Source organism: Pipra filicauda, unplaced genomic scaffold, assembly GCF_003945595.2.
Source record: "Pipra filicauda isolate LSUMZ 115617 unplaced genomic scaffold, ASM394559v2 scaffold582_size373904_pilon, whole genome shotgun sequence".
NCBI classification, from domain to species: Eukaryota; Metazoa; Chordata; class Aves; order Passeriformes; family Pipridae; genus Pipra; species Pipra filicauda.
The window spans coordinates 188,681-207,594 of record NW_024104734.1 but is presented as its reverse complement, the minus strand read 5'-3'; the positions used below and the strand labels follow the sequence as shown (position 1 = coordinate 207,594).

Here is an 18,914-nt window from a genome sequence, read left to right as displayed (position 1 = left end):
TCTTCCTACAAACCTGACCAGGTATTTCTAAAGTAACAACAGTAAAGACTCAAAAAAAGATGGCAAGAGGGGAGAGAAAAAACAGTATCTTGGTCACATTATCTCTGAGAAATCACCCAGCGGCCTGCTGATATTAAGGAAAATTAATTTATTCTATTCTTGCAGCATTTGCATGCATTTAATTACCAAATTTCCCACATACTGTGAAACTATAGAGCAGCATTGGGGATGTGGTCTAATTGAATGGCACAGATAAATATGTAAGGCCTGAATTTAGAAACCAAAGTAGCTCAGGGACACAGCAGAAAAAAAGGGGAAAAAAATGAAAGCACGAAGGAATTTGTGCACAATTACACAACCCACAACTGGAGGCACCGACTCAACTTTATCCATTAAGGGAAAAGAACAAAACCAAAACCAACAAACCAACCCCCAAACCTGGCTCCCAGCTGCACGTGGCAGCAGCTTCTCTGTGTTTTGGCATTTTGGAATTGCTTAGAGGGCTGTTACTTGTTTCAGTTTCACTCCTTGGGAAAGTTCTTGCCTGCCCTGACTTTGTTTGTTCTGCCAATAAATAATCCCACATGAAGAGAATGGACAAAATTCACTGTGTGGCTCATCCTCCTCTTCCTCAATGAAGTCACTTCCACGCCTGCTCTGGCCCACGTGGCCTGGGCTGTTCTTCCCAGCAAAGCTTCTGGAGGCCAAAAAAACCTCGTCAGGGTTATTTTCCAAGGGGGAATGGTCCTGCTGGGACAGCAGTAATCGGTAGGGGATAAATGCCAGGATTCCTTTTGGCCCTTTGGGAGGTTCTTCAACCTCCGAGGAGAGAAACGCCGTGGAAAGCGCGAGGCAGCCTCGGCCCCCAGGTGAGGGCAGGAGGAGGGGGGGAGGGTTATGGATCCATGGATAATGCACTGGGAATGCTGCCCTGCTGCTGGGGGGGCCGGGGATTCATCCTGGGCCCTTGGGGTTGGGTGCACACAACTCCCCAGGCCCACACTGGGGATTTACACCCCCATTTTTTCCAAATCTCGACGCCTTCCCACCAGATTAACACTGCACTGAGGGGCCCAGTTGCTAAGACTTAATTATTTTCTCTAAACATTCCCAGCAGTCCATTTACCGGTACATTATGAAATATTCCGATAAATTATTCAAGCTGATTGTCAAAATAAATTAAAAAACACTTTTGAGGCAATTTCCTTGCTTTAACACATTTCTTCCTTTATTAATTACCAAGATTCAGCCGTTCACAGGGTGACTTTGAGCAAGAGAGAGAGACCTTCTGTGTGAATTTTTATATAAGCCACACGTGGCTCTGATTCCAACATGAGGGTCAGGGCAGGAAGGAAAACACAGTGTGGATAAACCCCCCCTGAAATTCTGCTGCAGGAGAGCCTAAAAACCTTCAAGCCAACCCAAAATATCCCTGCATGGGAACATCCATGGCTGGAAGTGGCTGATCCCCACCTGCAGAGAATCCTGTGCCCAGACCAGGCCAATTTTATCAATGAAAAGGTTCAGTGATGCAACAGGCTGGGGAGAAGGAGGGACTTTTCCCTTGGGGAAGCTCTCATGGCATATTTGTTGCTAGAAAGTGGAAGGAAGAGGAAACACCTTAAAGCCCATCTTGTTCCACCCCCTGCCATGGGCAGGGACACTTTCCACCAGCCCAGGATGCTCCAAGCCCTGCCCAACCTGGCCTTGAAAACTTGAACACACAGAAAACACCTTAATATTTCACGAGGCTTTCATAAAAACCTGAGAAATGAAAGCCCTCAGACTGCAGGGCCCCCCATCCACCCCAGGAGCTGTGTGGCTTCTGCAACACCCCCCCAGTGAGTTACTAGAACTAAAACCAGTTAAACCCAGTTCACCCACTAACCCCCAGTTCCCTGTGCTGCTGATACTCAAAGCTGGCTCGTGTTTACCCCCAACCTCACCCAGAGCTTGGAGATTCACAGACCAAACAACCTCATCTGCTTCGACTTCCCCCTTTTCAAAGCCCAACTTCTGAACAAAGAACTGAATAAAGCAGCTCCTGTGGAAGAGTTCAGCCCCTAACCCACATTTAACTCCTCGCTGGGTTCATTCAGCCCCATCCCTGACCCACAAAACAGGAGCCAGGGAAGGGTTATTTTACACCAGCATTTGAGGGGAATTAATCTCCTCTTGTGCAGCACTGGGATGCTTCGAGTACAAATGAGGCAAACATGAAAAAAGGCAGAACAAACAACCCTCCTCTAAGTGCTCTGCTCTCACACAACATGGATCTGGGAATTTCTGCCACGTGCTGGAATACAACCCAGGTTTCCCCATGGAGAGACAGTGTTGTCTCCCTTCCTTATCACCCCTGCAGATCTCAGCTGGTCACACCAACAGCTCCCCCTCCATGGGAGTTTTCCTGGTTGTCCTGACATCACCATCCTGAGACCAATCTCACTTGACAGCCAAGGAAAAGTTCACCTCCTGCTGGAATCACCACTGGAGTGGCCACATTTGTTGTTCAACCTCACGTTTCCAGGGCACTGTTCCACCTGGGTGCCACAGATCTCACACTGAGGAGCAGCTGAGAGAGCTGGGGGGGCTCAGCCCAGAGGAAAGGAGGCTCAGGGGGGACCTTCTCACTCCCTCCAACTCCCTCCTCCAGCAATGAAGGGTTCATTTCTGTAACTTTAAAGCCGCCCCCTGGACAGTTCACTGGGTGTTGTAACATTATTCAACAACAAAAAAAAACCACTCCTCCCCAAATCAACTGGCAGCAGATTTCATTCTGAACTGCTCACACCCTCCTGCTGGGGCAGGAGCACCACGAGAAACATGGAATGGCACTTTCAGGGTTCAGGTACCAACAGTTTTGCATTTTGAAACGTTTCTGTTCAGAAAGAAGCAATGTCACAGCTTTGCCACAGCCCAGGCCCTGCTGGCTGCCCCTTCTCCTTAAAATATCCTGTCTGCTGGAATGCTCCATCAGGCAGGAATAACAGCTACAAGGCCAAGGGGAGGGGAGGAAGAAGTTGCTCTGACTTTGGAACAGCATTTAAAGACGGAATCCCAGGATCCTTGGGGTGGGAAAACCCCTCCAAGACCATCGAGTCCAGCCTGTGCCCAATGCCCACCTTGTCCCCCAGCCCAGAGCACTGAGGGCCACCTCCAGTCATTCCTTGGACACCTCCAGGGGTGGGGACTCCAAACCTCCCTGGGCAGCCCCTGCCAATGCCTGACAGCCCTTTCCATGAGGAAATTCCGCCTGGAAAGAAGACAGTTTTGCCTAAGCCAGAAGAGCATGTGAAGTGTTAAAAGCCAGCCTGGAGCCCGAGCTCATGCCAGGGAGGGTTTGTAACACGCTCCTGCAGCAGGAAGCCACTTCTTCCCTGCTCCTGCTCCCCAACTCGGGCCCTGTCTGCTCTGCACACAGGTGGGATAACGGGGGCACAGGGGGGACAGTCTGGGAGTTCAGTTATTCCTGAACCCCACCAGATCCCAGCCAGTGGCCAGCAATGACCAGCAATGACCAGCAATGACCAGCAATGACCAGCTGCCCAACCCACGGCCGCCAACACCAGCCCTCACACGCGTTTCCTCCCCGGGGGTCCTCAAACGATTCCTCCCTGTGGGTCCTCAAACGATTCCTCCCCGTGCTTGCTCCCCACTCCCTCGTTTCTCTGTTTTACAGCTTCTCCCTCCCCCAGCCCCCTGCTCTGAGCCCAACAATCAATTATTGATCCCGGCGTATTTGCCCCTGTCAGTGGAGTCGCAGCCGCTCCGGGGGAAGGGATTGAGAGGGAATGGGAACCACGTCATGGCAGGAGCCCAACGGAGCCTCAGGGACCCACACGGAGCCTCAGGGACCCCCACGGAGCCTCAGGGACCCCCAGCCACTGGAAACCAGCACCTCCCAGTCGAGGTGAAAACCCGGCTGGGGCCGTTTTGGTGAAAGCCACACTCGGGCAGAGCCGGCCCTGAGCACAGACACGGCAGCAAACGGGGGGAGGTGACGCCGTGATTTGGGTTTTGAAGCTGCTCCCTTCCCACTCCGACTTTGTTTCTGCCTTATTTAACGGGGGGAAGGCCCGGCCCTGCTCCATTTCCTGCGGCACACGAGCGCTCGCCCTCCTGCCTCTTAGAAACCTCCTTCCCCCCCAGCATCCACAGGATCACACTTGTTCCCCCCAGCACTACAGCATCTACACCACCATCCACATCCAAGCCACATGTACGAGCTTATATAACTGGGTAAATTGTCTGTGATGGGCCCGGGTCCTTCCCCCCGGGGTGAACGACGCCGTGGAAGCACCAAAATGCGTAAAAATGATCTGGTGGCCCTTGGGTCATGCTGTTAATTTTATAGAAAACCCACCGAGGCGAAGAACAGGGACTTTCTAGACAGGCAGAGGATGGAAAACCTGAGCAGAGGATGGAAAAACCGGGGAGGCCTTAGGATGGAGCCGTCCGGAAAACATCCGGACAGAGGAGCGCGGCCGGGGGCTCGTTACTCCAAAAGGCACCGGCTCCCCTGGCCGGGGGATACCCAGAGATGCCCAACAGCTTCACCAACTTTACATAACGGCACCTGCCCCCCCAGGAACGGCGACATCGGGGGGTGGCGATGGCCCGAGGGGACGGTGATGGGGGTCCCGGCTGCGGGCGGGGAGCGGCCCCGGGAGGAACCGGGAGGAGCCGGGAAGGGCCGGGAAGCGCCGGGAAGGGCCGGGAGGAGCCGGGAGGAGCCGGGAAGGGCCGGGAGGAGCTGTCCGTTTCAGCACCGGCCCCGCCGGAGCCGCGGAAGGTCCCCCCGGCCCCTCCAGCCTCGCCCAGCCCTTCCGCCCCGGGCACCGCTGGAGGAACCGGCCCCCAGCGCTTCCATCACCCACACAGGGAAAGAGAACCATTCCCGGGGCCCCATCCCTCTAGGGCTGCCAGGGAAAACCACCACCGCTACGCCTTCCCCCCCTTTTCACCCCCAGAAACACCGGCAGGACGAGACGGGGACCCCCCGCCCGCCCGTTCCTCGCGATCGGAGCTGCCCGGAGTGAAGCGAGGACGTCCCGGTCACGGCTCCCGGTGCGGCTGGAATGCTGCAGTGTTCCCGGAGAGGGTGGACGCGGATCCACAAGAGCACAACCACAACCAGCGCCCCAAAAACCCGCCCCACCCGTGCGGCCCCTCGGGGGATGGGGGGGGGGGACACTCCCGCAGACCCCACGGGGGAGGGGGGGGGAACACAAGGATGAGCCTCCCACGCCTGGGATCACCCTCCGAAATTCAGCTCAGGGCCCGAGGGGCGGAATCCAGCTGCTGGCCCTCGCACACCACACGCTCCCCTTTCCCAGAGTTTCCGACTTCACCCCGGCTCATCCGCAGCCGCTGCCGTGGAGCATCTCCCGGCGTCCCCACCCCCACAGCAGCCGAGCATCGCTTGCACCAGAACGCAGGGGGAGGGGAGGGGAGGAAGACACCCAGATTTTTAACAGGAAAAAAAAAAAAAAAGAAAAAAACCCACCCAAACCTGTGAACGTGCAATTCCCTCCCGGCAGGAAAAAAAAAAGAAAAAAATAATATAAACCAAACCTGCCCTCGCCGACCCTCCACCCCCACCCCAAAATCTGTGCGGTGGAAGGAAGGAGGAAGGGAGAGAGGGAAGAGCACAACCACGATGCTGACCCAACATCTGGGTCAGCTGGAACATCAAGGCCGCCCCGAGCATCGCCCCCCACCCAAAAAAAACCCTGTCCTCCAAGTTGTCCCCCATCCCCGGGCAGCGGGAGATGGGGGTGGGGGGAGCGGGGGGCGGCGGGGGGACAGGGCAGCGCTGCAGGGAGGGCCGGGGGGAAGGCACAATGCAGACAAAGAGCACGGCCCCCAATTTGGGGCCTGGGAGGAGGGTCCCGGGCAGCGGGGTGGAGGGGGGATGCAGGGAGGGATGCAGGGACGGTGGAAGGATGGGTGGAGGGAGGGAGGGATGCGGGCAGCGATGGAGGGATGGGTGGAGGGGGCCCAAACGGGGCTGCAGGCCCAGGGTGGGCGCAGGGGGCTCCTGCCCCTTCCCAGCCCCCCGGCGGGGGGACACTCACCCCGGGCCTGGCACCGTCCCCCCCCTCCGCGGGGCCGGGGCCCTCGGGCTGCAGCGGACGGACCTTCCCCGGCCCGGGCAGGGGCTGCCGGAGCCCCCCGAACAGGGCTCGGGGGGCAGCGCCGGGCGGGCACAGAACCGGCTCCCCCCGACCCCCCTCCCCGGGCGCGGGGTGACCGAGCATCCCCCGAGGGGGCGGGTGGGAAAGGGGGGGGAAAAGCCCCGGGACCCCCCCCCCTCTTCCCGCGGCGGGTTTGGGGCCGGGGGGACTCCCCGACCTCCCCCCCGAGCTCCCCCCACCACAACGGGGTGTCCCCGGCGCCGCCCGGGCCGCGCTCTGCGGCAGAGCCCCCGGGGGAGGCGGCGAACCGAACGGGACGGTAAGCGCGGGGAGCCGCGGGTGAGGCCGGCGGGGGCCCCGGGGGCCGCGAACTCACCGTGTCGGGCGGGCTCAGCGCGGCCCCGGCGCGGCGGGGCCGGACTGCGGCGCGGGGGGAGCTGCGGGAGGGACTGCGGGTGTCGCCATCTTGGTGCGCTCCCGGCGCTCCCCCCCCCCCGCCCGGCCCGGCCCCCCCCGCGCCGCGCGGCCCCCGCCCGCCACGAGCGCGCCGACAGGGGGCGCTGCGGAGCCGCCGAGAGCACGCGCGGGGAGGGGGGGGGCGGAGGTGGAGGGAGAGGGAGGGGGGGAGCGGGGAAACCCCGACCCGGGGCGGGCACCGGGCACCGACACCGGCACCGACACCGACACCGGCACCGACACCGGCACCGGCACCGACACCGGCACCGGGCCTTCATCATCTTCATCGGCACCGGGCCTTCATCAGCATCTTCATCTTCATCAGCACCGGCACCGGGCCTGCATCGGCACCGACACCGGGCACCAGCACCGGCACCGGCACCGGGCCTTCATCAGCATCTTCATCATCTTCATCGGCACCGGGCCTTCATCAGCATCCTCATCATCTTCATCGGCACCGGGCCTTCATCAGCATCTTCATCTTCATCAGCACCGACACCGGGCCTGCATCGGCACCGACACCGGCACCGGGCAGGCATTGGCACCGGCACCGGGCCTGCATCGGCACCAGGCCTTCATCAGCATCTTCATCATCTTCATCGGCACCAGGCCTGGTCCTTCAGCAGCATCTTCATCATCTTCATCTTCATCAGCATCATCACCAGGCCTGGTCCTTCAGCAGCAGCAGCAGCATCTTCATCAGCATCCTCACCGGGCCTGGTCCTTCAGCATCATCATCATCTTCATCTTCATCAGCATCCTCACCGGGCCTGGTCCTTCAGCATCATCATCATCTTCATCTTCATCAGCATCCTCACCGGGCCTGGTCCTTCATCATCATCATCATCTTCATCTTCATCAGCATCCTCACTGGGCCTGGTCCTTCATCATCATCATCATCTTCATCTTCATCAGCATCCTCACTGGGCCTGGTCCTTCAGCACCATCATCATCTTCATCTTCATCAGCATTGTCACTGGGCCTGGTCCTTCAGCAGCACACAGGTGCTCAGGAAAAAAACAATTAAAAATGTTTAATAAGGATCCTGCCTCCTCCTTGGTTCATCCCGACCTCTCCTTCCCCTTCAGTGCAGTGACCTCTGCTAACACCTTACACCTGTGCTTAAGATCTGCATTTTCTACTCTCCCTCCAACCTCACTCCCACCTTTTAAACACAGGAGTTTCCTTAGGAATGATTTCCAGGGAAATTCCCCCGGGACACCAAGAGCGGGTGCTGCTTCCTTGGCCACTTTAACCTTTTCCATGATTCCCTGCAGCACAGCAGCAAGGAATTACAACCTGATATACAACCAGATTATAATAAAATAATCCATTACTGCCTCTATTTGTGCTTCCCACATGCAACCCAGAGTAATTAACTCCATGATCTTGGAGGTCTTTCCCCACCTAAACGATTCTGTGATTCCCGTTGTTCAATCTGTCTGTAGTTGCCACGAGGTGGAGGCATGAAGACACAACAGAGCTCGTTAATGAAGCACCTAATTACTCCTGGGTTTAATTTGCTTCACTGCCACCAGAGGGAGGAGGGGACGCACCGGAGGCACTCCCAGGAAAACAAAACTCCAACGCAATTCCCAGCAGAACGGCCTAAGGTTGTTGGGGAGTGCTCATCCCGAGGGTTTCAGGGGCTTTTGAGTCCTCCTGTCACCTGGAGCAGAGCAGTCCCCTGTTCGTGGCTCATCCACACTGCCACCAAATCCTTTGGAAAGCTCTGGCCACCCCAAAGTTGACAAAGCTTTCTGGAGCAGCCCGTGTTGACTCGACTTTAAGTCAATAAACCCCAAACCCCACATGCTGCACATGCAGCAAGCAACTACTGAATTAATAAACTGTGTTATCTCTGCCCATCAATCTGGAAAATCGCCCCGAACAGCAGCTCCCAGAGCCCGCTCCCAACATCCCAAAGGATTTAAGGTGTCCTCGAACTGCAAAGACTGAAAACTCTTTTCAGTGGAGATTCAGTGCAGTTCAGAGAGAGGATGGAGCTGCTGAGCTCACCCAGCTGCTCACACCGGGTGGAAAATCAACTCCCAGACAAGTGTGTTTGAACTGAGACTTTAATCAACCCCCTAATGAAATTCTTACGGAGCTCCAGAGCCGGGCTGAGCTCCCTTCAGCTCCCCCAGGGCAGCACAGGCGGCTTTAAGAGACGTGACCGTGCTGGAGCTGCCGAGCGCCAAGAGAGGGCACTCGGAGACACTTTGCCAGGGGTTACACACACAGTTGTGCTGCCCAGTTTGTCCCGGTTTGGGAACAAACCGGCAGCTCCTCCCCTGCCAGTCGGGACACTCTGGTCACCGCTTGCCCGTGACCGGACTTGGAAATCAGCTGGAGAAAAGAGTCCACCAGGACAGTCCAAGGAGCTGAACGTACTCGGACGGGAGCACAGGGAGCACCCGAAGGCAGCTCTGTCTGAGCTCCCAGGGCTCTAACACACAGCAGAAGTTGTTCTGCCCCGTGCAGATCCTCTGCCCACGCTGGGAATGGCAGAGGCCGGTGCCAGCGTCCTCCTCCTCCGCACCTGCCTGGTGCTGCTCGCCTTCCCCGTCTACCTGCTCTCCTTCCTGGGCGTGTGGGAGCCCTTCTGCAGGAAGGTGTTTTTCCCTTTCATCTTAGACAAGATCGCCGCAGTTCACGACAAGAAATCAAAGAAGCACAAACTGGAGCTGTTCCGGAACCTCCCCGACTTCCGGAGCCCCTCGGGGGAGCTGCGGCTGCTGGAGATCGGCACCGGCGCCGGCTCCAACTTCCAGTTCTACCCCTCGGGCTGCAGGGTCACCTGCACCGACATCAACCCCAGCTTCCAGGAGAGCCTCGCCAAGAACATGAAGAAGAACCAGCACCTGCACTACGAGCGTTTCCTGGTGGCCGCAGGGGAGGACCTGCACCAGGTGCCCAGCGGCTCCGTGGACGCCGTGGTCTGTACCCTGGTGCTGTGCTCGGTTCAGAGCGTGAGCGGCACCCTGAGGGAAGTGCTGCGGGTGCTCCGGCCGGTGAGTACCTGCATTAAACCTTTATCAGCCGCTCCAGAGGCACCTTGCCACGAGGAAAGGGGGGAAAATAGTATAAAGAATTGGTTTTGAGCTTAAAAACCAGACCCGGGTTGGTTCCTGCAGCCATTCTGCACGTGATACTGGTCAGACTGGTTTAGTCTTAAGAGTAAAATCCTAAAAGCAACACACTGCTAACTGAAATTGCTTCACAGTCCATCATTTAAAGCAGAATGTGGTGCTGTCCCTTCCCACTCACACGACTTTCCTTGGGTGGGAAGTTCTGATCAGGGCTGAAAGTCTGGATTTTAAATGAACTGCTTCGGCCTCTCTGAAGTGGGGCTGCTCCACCTGCATGACCAGACCAGTCTAATTAAACACCTTCTCCCCTAGAGCTGCTGATGAGCTGCAGATTAAAACCACCCTCACAGGGGGGAATTTCTTCCCAATATCCCATCTAAAATCTGTTCTCTGTCGGTTTGAAAGACAATCCTCTGGGTTGTCCAAAACCGATGGGTTGGAGCAGCATTTACACATTTCTCTTGGTTTTCTTTGGAAAAAAAGTCATGTTAGCGACTAACTGAAACAAAGCCATAACAAGTTATTGCTGGAATAAAAGAGGGATCAAATAAGTCAATTCTTTGTGCTTCTTGAATTTCTGCAAGTTTCCTGCTTTCAGTAATTCCAACTGATACAGGGAGGAGAAGAGGGAAAAGGGAAGGGACAGGACAGTGGGAGCTGCTTAGCATGACCCCCACACTCACTGTAAGAGACTCTGTGTTCCCAGGGAGGAGCTTTCTACTTCTTGGAGCACGTGGCCGCCGAGCATTCCAGCTGGAAGTATTTTTGGCAGCAGGTCTGCTTCCCGACTTGGAAACTCGTCTTTGCTGGATGCTGCCTCACGAGAGAGCTCTGGAAGAGTCTGGAAGAGGCCAAGTTCTCGGAGCTGAAGGTACAACACATAAGTCTTGCACTGCCCTGGACGCCCATCGAGCCGCACATCGTGGGGTACGGGGTGAAGTAACCCCTGTCCTGCCCGGCTGCTCCCTGTGCCCCCAAAATTCCTCGTCCTGACCAGCACACCCAGCACGGCACAGGCTCCTCAGCACGTCCCTCTCTCGGTGAAGGACTTAAATCAGAAACTGAATTAAGTGTTAAGCGAGAAGAGAGGGTCTGTTTTCTGAGCGTCTCTGAATCACAGAACTGGTCAGGTTGGAAAAGCCCTTTTGGGTCAGAGTCCAACAGTTAACCCAGCACCAGCACCATGGTCACCACTAACCCATGTCCCCAAGTGCCACATCCACACGTTTTTTGAACATTTCCAGGGATGGTGGCTCCACCACTGCCCTGGGCAGCCTGTTCCAGTGCCTGACAGCCCTTTCCATGAAGAAATTTTTCCTAATCTCTAATCAAACCTCCCCTGGTGGGACTCGAGGCCGTTTCCCTCGTGAAGCCCTGGCACTGCTGACCCTGCCTCGCTGGAGCCCAGCGCAGATACAGAGGATCCCAGGAGAACATAAACCAGCCCAGCAGACAGGAAAATAAATGTATTAATGGAAGGGAACTGCTGCCTGTGCCTGGTTAACTCTGGGATGGGATTCCTTCAGGTGTTCCTCACCTGGGATGTGGCCGGGGCTCCATTGGGCCCCCTGTTCCCTCCTCACGATCCCTCACGGCTGTTCCTGTTCCTCCTGATGGAACCCGAGCAAACCCCAAACCCTGACCCTTCACCCAGGGGAGGGTGAGATCCCCCCCAAACCTTTGCTCAAGTGAAAGTGAGACCCCTGAGCCTTTGTCCGGGTGACCGTACAACCCCTGAACCTTCACTCAGCTGAGGGCGAGACCCCTAAACCTTCGCCCAAGTGAGAGTGAGGCCCTTGAACCTTTGCCCAGGAGAGGATGAGACCCCTAAACCCTTGCCTAGGTGAGAGTGAGACCTCTGACCCTTTGCCCGGGTGAAGAGGAGATCCCCAACTCTTCACCCAGGTGAGAAGGACATCCCCTAAAACTTTGCCCAGGGGAGGGTGAGACCCCTGAAACTTTGTCCAGGAGAGGGTGAGACCCCTGAACCTTTGCCCAGGTGAAGGTGAGACCCCAAATCCTTCGCCTAGGTGAGGGTAAGCCCCCCTGAACGGCATCTCCTGCGAGGGCTCCCTGAGGGCAGGACCAACCGGTTCCTGAGGGAGGGCCGGTAGGTCCCTGAGGGCAAGGCCGGTCCCTGAGGGAGGGCCGGTCAGTCCTTGAGGGCAGGGCCGGTCCCTGAGGGCCAGTCTGTCCCTGAGAGAGGGCCGGTCGGTCCCCGAGGGAGGGCAGGGCCGGTCCCCGAGGGAGGGCAGGGCCGGTCCCCGAGGGAGGGCCGGTCGGTCCCTGAGGGCAAGGCCGGTCCCTGAGGGAGGGCCGGTCCCTGAGGGCCAGTCTGTCCCTGAGGGAGGGCAGGGCCGGTCCCCGAGGGAGGGTCGGTCGGTCCCTGAGGGCAGCGCGGCCCCTCCCGTCCCCCGCAGCCCCTCCGGCCGCTCTCCCCGCACCGTCCCCGCCGCCCCAACGGCCCCGTGCGGACACCGGCACCGGCCGTTCCCCCGGGGGGGGGGGGGTTTCCCTGAGGCGCCGCCGCCATCTTCGCCCCTCGACGGAGATGCGGCGGGGGCGGCCCGCGGTGCCGCCGCTGCTGCTGCTGCTCCTCCTGCTGCTGCTCGCGGGGCCCCGGCCCGGGGGAGCGGCCCCGAGGGACCCCAGCGAGGGTACCGGGACCCACCGGGACACCGGGGAAGGGCGTGAGGGGGCCGGGCGCTGAGGGGAGGAGTTGGGGGCGGGTGTGTGTGTGTGTGGGGGGGGGGTGCTTCCACACAGACGCGAGGAAAAACTTCGTCTGCACCTGAATTTGGAGGGGGGGGGGGGTCGTGAAGCAGCAGCAGCGCCTCGAGATGCGTAATGTCAAATCTACGCGTGAGGGATGCACCTTAGTAAGATAGAAACACGTATTTGATACCAGCCAAGAAGTCCCGGGATCCTCCAAGGCAGCGAGGACGATTTGGGTGGGAAGGGGCCTTAAAGATCATCCAGTTCCACCCCCTGCCATGGGCAGGGACACCTTCCACTAGACCAGGTTGCTCCAACCCGGCCTGGGACACTTCCAGGGATGGGGCATCCTCTGGGAAATGCATTCCAGGGCCTCCCTACCCTCAGAGAGGGGAATTTCTTCCCAAAATCCCATCTAAAAATCTGCTGGCACTTTGAAGCCATTCCCCCCTGTCCTGGCACTCCAGGCCCTTGGAAATAGTCTCTCTGCACCTTTTCTGCAGGTTCCCTTCAGGCACTGGGAGGTCACAGTGAGGTCACCCCAAAGCCTTCCCTTCTCCAGGCTGAACAATCCCAATTCTCCAGCCTTTCCTCATGGCAGAGCTGCTCCATCCCTCTGATCATCTTGGAGCATCTCTGGACTTGCTCCAACAGCTCCACTTCCTTCCTGTGCTGTGGGAACGCTGGAGATTGAAAAAAAAACCAAAACAACTCAAACCAAACAAAAAAACCAACAAAACAACAAGACACCTAAAAAAATCCCCCCAAAACCCCAACCAACCAAAAACCCCAACGCAACCAACCCAATAACACCCAGACCCTCCCCAAAAAAAGCTCTGTTTTTCCCCCCTAAACCCCCTCCCCTGTTGTGTTTTTTTGCAGAGTGTCAGCAGCAGCCGCCCCTGGCCCGGAGAGCCACGTCCTGGATCGTGGGGGGCCACGAGGCCCCGGAGGGCGCGTGGCCGTGGGTCGTGAGCCTGCAGGTCCTGCGAGGGGGCGTCCGGTTCATCCACCTCTGCGGGGGGGTCCTGCTGAGCCGCAAGGCCGTGCTGACCGCCGGGCACTGCGTCGAGGGCAGGAGGTACGGCCGGGCTGGCACCGGGCTGGCACCACGGCGGGACACCACCGGGGGGGACCAGCTGGGCTGGGGGCAGATTGGGTCACAATCTCCCACATTTGGGTCACAATCTGCCACGTTTGAGTCACAATCTCCCATGTTTGGGCCACAATCTGCCACGTTTGGCTCACAATCTCCCACATTTGGGCCACAATCTGCCACGTTTAGGCCACAATCTGCCACGTTTGGGCCACAATCTGCCACGTTTGGGCCACAATCTGCCACGTTTGGGCCACAATCTCCCACGTTTGGGCCACAATCTCCCACGTTTGGGTCACAGTCTCCCATGTTTGGCTCCCAGTCTCCCACGTTTGGCTCCCAGTCTCCCACGTCTGGCTCCCAGTCTCCCATGTTTGGCTCCCAGTCTCCCCAGTTCCAGTCGCTGGGTGCAGCACAATCAGTAAAGTCAACTTGCAAGAGTCCCATTTGTCCCTGCAGATGGAAGTGGCCCCAGGAAAGGCCCTGGGGGTGTTGGTGACAGCAGCTGCACATGAGCCCAGGTTTTTGGTGGGTTTTTTTTTCACAATGTGGTAACAACTGCTCAGAACAGACTTTTAACTGTGGCCTTTGCCACACTTGCACAATCTGCACCAGTTTCCATCGACTGTGTTGACACAGCCATGACCCTGAGGGAAAGTGAACTGTAAAATCCCTGAACTTTGGAATTTCATCCTTCATCGGGACTTTGTTACATCAACTCCCTGTTTCTTTAAATGAATTTAACAATCATTTATTTGCAATATAATGCCTCTTTAAATTATCAATTTAATTTTTACCTTAATTTTGGAGGTTAATCTGAATTTTATAGCTCATCCCAGGCCAAATTCAAATCCCACTTAATACCAGTAAAGATTTTTTTCAGCATACATGAACTAGAAATTAGGTCTGAAAGACTCCAACCCTATTTCTAAATTTCATATTCATTATTGTTACTTCTAGTTAATGGATTTCCCTAATCCAGGTACAAGCAGAGTCTTTCTAAGCATTGTGGGGGATGAGCCTCCTTCCTGTCTGCAAAATAAATCCAAGTTTTTAGCCTTTTCAGAAGAATATCTCCTGGTGGCCTCTGCTGAGATGGGGTGGGAGGGAAAATCCAAGTTTCAGCTTAAATCATTAACCTGAATTTTCCTGAACAGCCACCAGCATTAGGCAAAGTGAGTGTTCCCAGGGACAAGGGGAACGAGGCAGATTCCTTCCGGAGAACATTGACTCTGGAATTTTCAATACCTATTCCTAAAGGTGCACGAGCCAAAGGGGGCAGGCTTAGATGGGACACCGGGAAGAAATTCCTCCCTGTAAGGGTGGGGAGGCCCTGGAATGCATTTCCCAGAGGACACCCCATCCCTGGAAGTGTCCCAGGCCAGGTTGGAGCAACCTGGTGTAGTGGAAGGTGTCCCTGCCCATGGCGGGGGGGAACAGGATGGGCTTTGAGGTCCCTCCCAACCCAACCCGACCCATCCCACGATTCCCTAAACCCAGTCAAACCGCGCATCCCCCCGCAGGAATCCGTGCTTCTGGCGCGCCGTCCTGGGCCTGCACAACCTGCACAGGCACGGCCCCCACACGGCCAAGAGGAGGATCAGGAGGATCCTGGTGCACTCGGAGTTCAAGAGCGAGACCTTTGAGAACGACGTGGCCGTGTTCGAGCTGAGCTCGGCCGTGCAGTCCAGCCTCCACATCCAGCCCATCTGCCTCCCGCCCGCGCCGCTGCAGCCCCAGCTGGAGAACGGCTCCGACTGCTACGTCAGCGGCTGGGGCCGCACCGCCGAGAAGGGTAACGGGCCCTGCCTGCCTGCCTGCCTGCCATTCCCAGGGGAATGGAGTCCCACTGAAATGGGGGGATGTTAGGAAGGATATTAGGAATGCCTCCCTGTGTGGGGCACTGCCAAGAAGGGTAACGGGCCCTGCCTGCCTGCCTGCCATGCCCGGCCTTCCCAGGGGAATGGAGTCCCACTGAAATGGGGGGATGTTAGGATGGATATTAGGGATATTAGGAATGCCTCCCTGTGTGGGGCACTACCAAGAAGGTTAACGGGCCCTGCCTTCCTGCCTGCCTGCCATTCCCAGCCTTCCCAGGGGGAATGGAGTCCCACTGAAACAGGGGGATGTTAGGATGGATATTAGGGATATTAGGAATGCCTCCCTGTGTGGGGCACTGCCAAGAAGGGTAACGGGCCCTGCCTTCCTGCCTGCCTGCCATTCCCAGCCTTCCCAGGGGAATGGAGTCCCACTGAAAAGGGGAAGGGTTGAATGGGTTATTAGGATGGATATTAGGGATATTAGGAAGGATATTAGGGATATTAGGAATGCCTCCCTGTGTGGCACACAGCCGAGAAGGGTAACGGGCCCTGCCTTCCTGCCATGCCCGGCCTTCCCAGGGGAATGGAGTCCCACTGAAATGGGGAAGGGTTGAACGGGATATTAGGAAGGATATTAGGGATATTAGGAAGGATATTAGGGATATTAGGAATGCCTCCCTGTGTGGGGCACTGCCAAGAAGGTTAATGGGCCCTGCCTTCCTGCCTGCCTGCCATGCCCGGCCTTCCCAGGGGAATGGAGTCCCACTGAAACAGGGGCATGTTAGGAAGGATATTAGGGATATTAGGAAGGATATTAGGGATATTAGGAATGCCTCCCTGTGTGGGGAGGCCCTGGAATGCATTTCCCAGAGGACGCTGCCCCATCCCTGGAAGTGTCCAAGGCCAGGTTGGACGGGGCTTGGAGCAACCTGAGCTAGTGGAAGATATCCCTGCCCATGGCAGAGGGTGGAATTTATTGTCTTTGAGGTCCCTCCCAGCCCAAACCATCCGTGATTCCAACTGGATTTGCTCAGGTTATGGTCCCCTCACACAACTTCATTAAACTCTCTGCAGTGAGAATCTGCTTCCAGGGCTTTTTTCCATCATGACCAGGTTAGATCCACACAGCTGCAACCACAGGAATACATTTCCCAGCCTTTCTTCCAAGAAAAACATGAAAAAAAACCCCAAAACCAACTCACCTGACTTTCAGATTTGTGGTCTGCTGGAAACAGCTTTTCTATCAAAAAGCAACAATTCTGACGCTGCATGTTGTGAACTGGGGGGTCCCCAGGGATTTAGGAATGACTACACTCCTTCCAGTTCTCTCTTTAATCCTACTGGGCACAAACTCGATGCCAATGGGAATTCTGGGATCACATGAGCCCTTTAGATAAGTCACCTCTGACACTTGGAGCGAGGCAGGTGTATTACCACTGCTGCTTCTTCTGAGGAAGAACTGCAACATGTCCATCAAACCCAAGTCTGCAAACCCACTCCAGTTCCAATCCATCAGGAGCAGGCAGGATCCGTGTCCCATCCGGGCCTGAACACGTCCCAGCTGGGGAGACGGGGGGGGGAAAAAAGCACAGCAAAAAAAAACCCGCTCCCCACACCCCCCAGCACATTTCACCTGGCTGAATTCTGCCTCCATTCCAGGTAAAATCTCACCTGTGCTGAAGGAAGCCCGGGTGGAAATCCTCCCTCCCAGCCTGTGCAACAGCTCCGAGGGCTACGCGGGGCTCATGGACCACAGGGTGCTCTGCGCCGGCGCCTGGGCCGGGGGCACCGACACCTGCCAGGTGAGAGGGGGGTGGCTCAAGGGCAGCAGGAGCAATTAAAACAGCAGGAATGCCAACTGGAAAACAGGCCAAAGGCAAAGGAAGCGTCAGAAAGAGGGGTGGGACGGTGATGGCGAAGCAGAAATACCTCAGGTGCACGTTTGGTGACATCAGAGACGTGGCAAGGGCCTGTGAGTGCTGAACAAAGGGAAAGGTTAAAGGATGCAACAAATCTGTGCCACGGAGGTGACAATAAATCATATATGACACTGGACACACGTGTTGCTGTGCCATGGAGCGTGTGTGAAGCACACCAGTGTGCCACCTGTTTTTATGCTTTTGGAAGAGAGCAGCAGCACTGCACAGGGATGTGGCTCAGGGATGTGGCTCAGGGATGTGGCTCAGGGATGTGGCTCAGGGATGTGGCAGGGCTTTCATTCCAGTGGCTGAGCAATCACCACCTCTTTCTCAGAAAAGCCAATTCTTGTGTCTGAAGCACTGGCAGAAGCTGCAGCACCAGCTGGGACATGGAGACATTTATAATTAAACCCCATAATGTGCTTTGTCTGATACACTTCCTGCTTCCCTCAGCAGTTTTCTCTGAGTAGGTGACACAGCCAAGAATCAGGATGTGTGTTCCTTACCATGTGTCTTGGTGCTTCCACACTGTGTGGACAACACATTCCCCAGTTAACTGAGGAGTGAGGAGTTGAGGGAGACAAGGCTTGGCATGAAAAGGTGCAGAGAGAAAACAACAGAACTTTAAAGACACTGAAGCAGTGCAGGCCTGGGATTCTGGTCAGGGCAGTGTCTTGAGCAGAATCAGGAGGAATTTCTTCATGGAAAAGGTGGTCAGGCCTTGCCCAGGGAGGTGGTGGAGTCCCCACCCCTGGAGGTGTCCAAGGAAGGCCTGGACGTGGCACTCAGGGCTCTGGGCTGGGGGACAAGGTGGGGATGGGGCACAGGTTGGACTCGGTGATCCTGGAGGGCTTTTCCAACCTCAAGGATTCCGATTCAGTGTCACCACACTTACCTTGACTTGTCCATGTTCCCGCCAACGTTACCATCACCGCTGCTGTCATTAACTGAGCTGCCTAAAGTTAAAACCCTGCATTTATTACTGCCTGGATTCTGCCTTTCCACCTTACTGGGGTTTCGTGGTGTTTTACCTGCAGGGCGACAGCGGGGGCCCCTTGGTGTGTTACCACCCCGACAGGTATTACCTGATCGGCATCGCCAGCTTCGGAGTCGGCTGCGGCCGCCCCAAATACCCCGGGATCTACGTCCGGCTGTCCCAGTACAGGACATGGATCAAGACAAAACTTAAGCTGACCAGCAGGACTCCAAAACCCACGGGCACCACGCTCACCCTCCTCCTGACTGTGGCACACACGGTGCTCACCCAGACCTTCTAAGAGGGGCAAACCCAGCGTGGCACCATCGCGGAGCTCGGCCCTGCCTGGGAGAGCTTGGGAAAAACCAGCTCCCTCCTTGGCCCTGCCTGGGAAAGCTTGGGAAAAACCAGCTCACAATAAATCCCAGAGCCAAAGGACGTGCACTTACTTTTTAGGAGTCGTGTTTGCAATTGTGTGGGGGTTTTTTTTGTTTCCTGCCTCTGAAATCCACACTGACGGGAGAGGAAACGGCAACAGCCTTGGCCCTAATGCTGAAAATTGAATAGAGGGATGTTATCAACTGGCAACACTTTCCTCCCACCCTATTTCTGCGCCTTTCCAGCCACCAGAAGGTTAAATACACTCGGTGATGCCACCAGGGTTTGTGGATGGCAGATGCTCCCTCTGCCGGGTAAAAGCCAG

The 18,914-nt window shown here is 56.6% G+C and overlaps 2 protein-coding genes and 1 long non-coding RNA gene across 4 annotated transcripts in view; 1 reads left to right on the top strand and 2 right to left on the bottom strand.

The window, feature by feature from the left end:
* Positions 1-6,643, bottom strand: part of SCN8A (sodium voltage-gated channel alpha subunit 8) — a 51,436-nt gene extending 44,793 nt beyond the window's left edge. The window contains exon 1 of one of the 2 annotated variants that reach the window (XM_027732172.2): positions 6,514-6,643. The gene's annotated coding sequence lies outside the window, so the exon portion shown is untranslated. The remainder of the gene's footprint in view (positions 1-6,513) is intronic. The other variant, XM_027732173.2, reaches the window with a different exon arrangement.
* A 2,012-nt stretch (positions 6,644-8,655) lies between these two features.
* LOC120324542 lies at positions 8,656-10,925 on the bottom strand. Its single transcript, XR_005565925.1, has 2 exons — positions 10,369-10,925; positions 8,656-9,955 (listed from the first exon to the last, which is right to left on the bottom strand). It is a non-coding gene; the product is annotated as an uncharacterized LOC120324542 (long non-coding RNA).
* A 1,110-nt stretch (positions 10,926-12,035) lies between these two features.
* On the top strand, positions 12,036-18,659 carry TMPRSS12 (transmembrane serine protease 12). The gene is made up of 5 exons (XM_027732177.2): positions 12,036-12,342; positions 13,283-13,481; positions 15,020-15,291; positions 16,976-17,118; positions 18,273-18,659. Exons 1-5 carry the CDS (start codon positions 12,237-12,239, stop codon positions 18,510-18,512), a joined length of 960 nt encoding a protein of 319 aa, XP_027587978.1. The 5' UTR covers positions 12,036-12,236; the 3' UTR covers positions 18,513-18,659.
* Positions 18,660-18,914: the final 255 nt, after the last annotated feature.

Excerpts from the sequence above, each read along its gene's own strand:
- TMPRSS12 (XM_027732177.2), top strand. The coding sequence starts at position 12,237 with ATGCGGCGGGGGCGGCCCGCGGTGCCGCCGCTGCTGCTGCTGCTCCTC. Across the intron at positions 15,292-16,975 it reads GGGCCGCACCGCCGAGAAGG|GTAAAATCTCACCTGTGCTG; the intron begins GTAACGGGCCCT and ends CCTCCATTCCAG. Across the intron at positions 17,119-18,272 it reads GGGGCACCGACACCTGCCAG|GGCGACAGCGGGGGCCCCTT; the intron begins GTGAGAGGGGGG and ends TTTTACCTGCAG.